This window comes from Uranotaenia lowii, chromosome 3 (genome assembly GCF_029784155.1).
Source record: "Uranotaenia lowii strain MFRU-FL chromosome 3, ASM2978415v1, whole genome shotgun sequence".
Classification (NCBI taxonomy): domain Eukaryota; kingdom Metazoa; phylum Arthropoda; class Insecta; order Diptera; family Culicidae; genus Uranotaenia; species Uranotaenia lowii.
This window is the reverse complement of record NC_073693.1, coordinates 225557758-225561278: the sequence shown is the minus strand read 5'-3', so window position 1 is coordinate 225561278 and position 3521 is coordinate 225557758. Positions and strand designations below refer to the sequence as shown.

The 3521-nt window shown below is 45.0% G+C and overlaps 1 protein-coding gene across 1 annotated transcript in view; it reads left to right on the top strand.

Annotated features, from left to right (window-relative positions):
* Nucleotides 1-3035, top strand: part of LOC129753134 (uncharacterized) — a 48755-nt gene extending 45720 nt beyond the window's left edge. The window contains exons 5-6 of the mRNA XM_055748932.1: nt 87-2119; nt 2176-3035. Coding sequence (XP_055604907.1) covers nt 87-2119; nt 2176-3035 — 2893 coding nt within the window. The remainder of the gene's footprint in view (nt 1-86; nt 2120-2175) is intronic.
* Nucleotides 3036-3521: the final 486 nt, after the last annotated feature.

Genomic DNA, 3521 nt, shown 5'->3' with positions numbered 1-3521 from the left:
AGCAAGAGCCATAGGGCAAAAGAATGTAAATCAAGGTATTCTTGTCGCCATTGTAAGGGTCGCCACCATAGTTTGGTTTGTTTTAGGTCGGACAAGGAAGAATCGAGAAGTTCTAGATTTCGAAAAGGTACAGAGGAATCGAAACCCCAAGAACAACAGTTGGTATCAGCTCCTCAAGTGACGAACCTGGCAGCTACAGATCTTGTGTCCTCTTATGCTGCGCCTCAACGCTCGTCGCAGGTTCTCTTGGCCACAGCAGTAGTTATTTTAGAAGATGATTATGGTAATCAATATCCAGCAAGAGCTCTTCTAGATTCTGGCTCGGAGAGCAATCTGCTTACGGAGCGAATGAGCCAACGGTTGAAAACCACAAGAGAAAGGGTAGAAATCTGCGTAATAGGAATAGGTCAGGCAGCAACAAAGGTCAAGCAGAGAATTCATGCCACGGTTCGATCACGAATTTCAGAGTTTTCGCGAGCTATGAGCTTCCTTGTCCTACCCAAGGTGACGGTTAATTTGCCCACAACAACAGTACAAACAAAGGGCTGGAGATTTCCAGAAGGTATTCAGTTGGCGGACCCTTCATTCTCGGTGTCTAGTGAGGTGGACATTGTTTTAGGAATCGAATCATTCTTCGATTTCTTCCATACTGGAGAAAAGATCGATTTGGGCGATCAACTTCCTTCTCTGAATCATTCAGTGTTTGGTTGGGTAGTCTGTGGAGGTTTGCCGATCCCACGGCAAGCCATACAAGTAATCTCGAATGCTTCGATTACTGAAGATCCTCTGGAAGCCATGATGGCTCGATTTTGGTCCTGTGAGGAGGTCGAGTCAACCAATTTCCTTTCACCAGAAGAAGCCAGATGCGAGAGCTTATTCTCGAAAACTGTGAAACGTGAGTCCGACGGAAGATACACAGTTTCTCTACCTCGAAACGATAGTATCATTGAACGATTAGGTGAATCGCAGGAGATCGCTATGCGGCGATTTCAGGCAACGGAACGGAGACTTTCTAGGGACGAAAACCTCAGGAAGCAATACGAAGAGTTCATGGAGGAATACGTTCGTTTGGGTCACATGCAAAAGATAGTTGAGTTGGAAGATGAGTCATGTCAGAAATCAGGTAAACAGTCAGTCAAGCGTTGTTTTTTGCCACACCATCCCGTTGTTAAAGAAGCGAGTACTACTACAAAGGTCAGGGTCGTTTTTGACGCCTCTTGTAAAACTTCAACTGGAGTATCGTTAAACGATGGACTCTTGAATGGCCCTGTTATTCAGGATGACTTACGCTCGATTATCCTCCGTTGTCGAACCAAACAGGTTATGGTTGTTGCCGACATTGAGAAAATGTTCAGGCAAATCAATATCGCTGAAGATGATCGTCCTTTCCAATCCATTTTGTGGCGGTCATCTCCCAAGGAAAAAATATCGATCTATGAACTGCGAACAGTCACCTACGGAACCAAACCAGCTCCATTTCTAGCCACTAGAACTCTGCAACAGTTGGCCACTGATGGAAAAGGGGATTTTCCGCTTGCAGCAAGCGCTGTTTTGAATGACACCTACATGGATGATGTCATCACAGGGTCGGATACCGTTGAAGAAGCGAGTGAGCTGCAAGTTCAGCTTGATGCGTTGATGAGTTCTGGTGGGTTTCGTTTGAGAAAATACGCCTCAAACAGCCCTGATGTGTTGAAGAACGTTTCTGAAGACAATTTGGCCATCAAATGTCCGGAAGGTATAAACCTGGATCCTGATCCATCGGTCAAGACTTTAGGTTTGACATGGATGCCCACATCAGATGTTTTCAGCTTTCAATTCAGTATTCCGGCCATTGAATCTATTGAACCATTAACTAAAAGGCGAATACTGTCCGTTATTGCTATGCTTTTCGATCCCCTGGGGCTCATTGGAGCCGTAATTGCTACTGCTAAGATTTTCATGCAGAAAATTTGGATGTTAAGGGATGCTAAAGATCAACGACTGGACTGGGATGAACCAGTACCGTTGATGATTGATGAAGCTTGGAGAAAATACCACCAGCAACTCAGTTCGCTCAATGAGATCCGAATAGACCGATGCGTTATCATTGTCAACCCTGTTCTGCTGGAGATTCACTGTTTTTCTCTCAAGGTCAACTGAAAACAACCCTCCTTACATCGAAGTCACGCGTAGCCCCGTTGAAGTCGCAAAGTATTCCTCGGTTAGAGTTGTGTGGAGCATTGCTTGGGGCTCAGCTGGTAGCCACTGTGAAAAAGGCCCTCAAAGGCGAAGTCTCAACATTCTTTTGGACCGACTCTACATGTATTCTACGTTGGCTTTCCTCTACGCCGTCAACCTGGACTACTTTCGTGGCCAATAGGGTGAGCAAAATTCAAACCATGACCGAAGGGTGTCAATGGAACCATGTAGCAGGAAAGCAGAACCCTGCGGACTTAATCTCTCGTGGTATTCTACCCGAAGAGATTCTAGACAACGAGTTTTGGTGGAATGGTCCACATTGGTTAGCGGAAAGTATGGAAAGCTGGCCTATCGCCTCGGTCAGCACATTTGAAGAAGAAGGCGAAGACGAAAGGAGGCACAAAAAGGTAGCTGCAAGCACCTCTGTTAGTCGTGAGTTCAACAATTGGTATATTTCCCACTTTTCCGACTATACGAAACTTATCCGTTCCACTGCTATTTGGATTCGCTTGATTCGAGTTCTTCGAAAGTCAAAAGAAGGTCCAATTTCTGGGTTTCTAAAAGCGGCAGAGTTGTCAGAGGCAGAAATGGTTATGGTACGCTTAGTTCAGCGAGAATGCTTCCAGGATGAGCTAAAGTCATGCTCAAAGGGCGAAGCTGTTCCCAGAAAATCACCATTGCGTTGGTTCAACCCTTTTATTCAGAATGGCATCATTAAGGTCGGCGGAAGGCTGATGCATTCTCAGGAATCCGAAGATTTAAAACACCCCATGGTTCTACCCGCGAATCATAATTTCACCAAGCTACTTTTGAATCATACCACAAAAAATTGCTGCACGCTGGACCTCAGCTAACACTTTGCGCTGTCAGACAGCGGTTTTGGCCCCTGGGAGGAAGGAGCGTAATTAGAAACGTTATTCATAAATGCATTAAATGCTTCCGAGTTCGTCCTAAGCCTATAGAGCAATTCATGGGAGAATTACCTGCAGAACGAGTAAGAGAATCACGCCCATTTACTAAAACCGGGGTTGATTATTTTGGTCCGGTTTATTTACGCCCTGCGCCTCGTAAGCCTGCGGTAAAAGCTTATGTAGCGGTGTTTATTTGTTTCGCGACGAAGGCAGTTCACCTAGAATTGGTAACTGACCTTACAACAGATAGGTTTCTACAGGCACTTAGAAGGTTCATTGGACGTTGGGGAAAGGTTTCAGATATTTACTCTGATAATGGAACCAACTTCATTGGTGCTAGAAACTATCTGCATGATTTGATGAAGCTACTGAGATCCAAGGAACATCAGGAACTAACTTCTAAATACTAAGCAAACGATGGAATTCAGT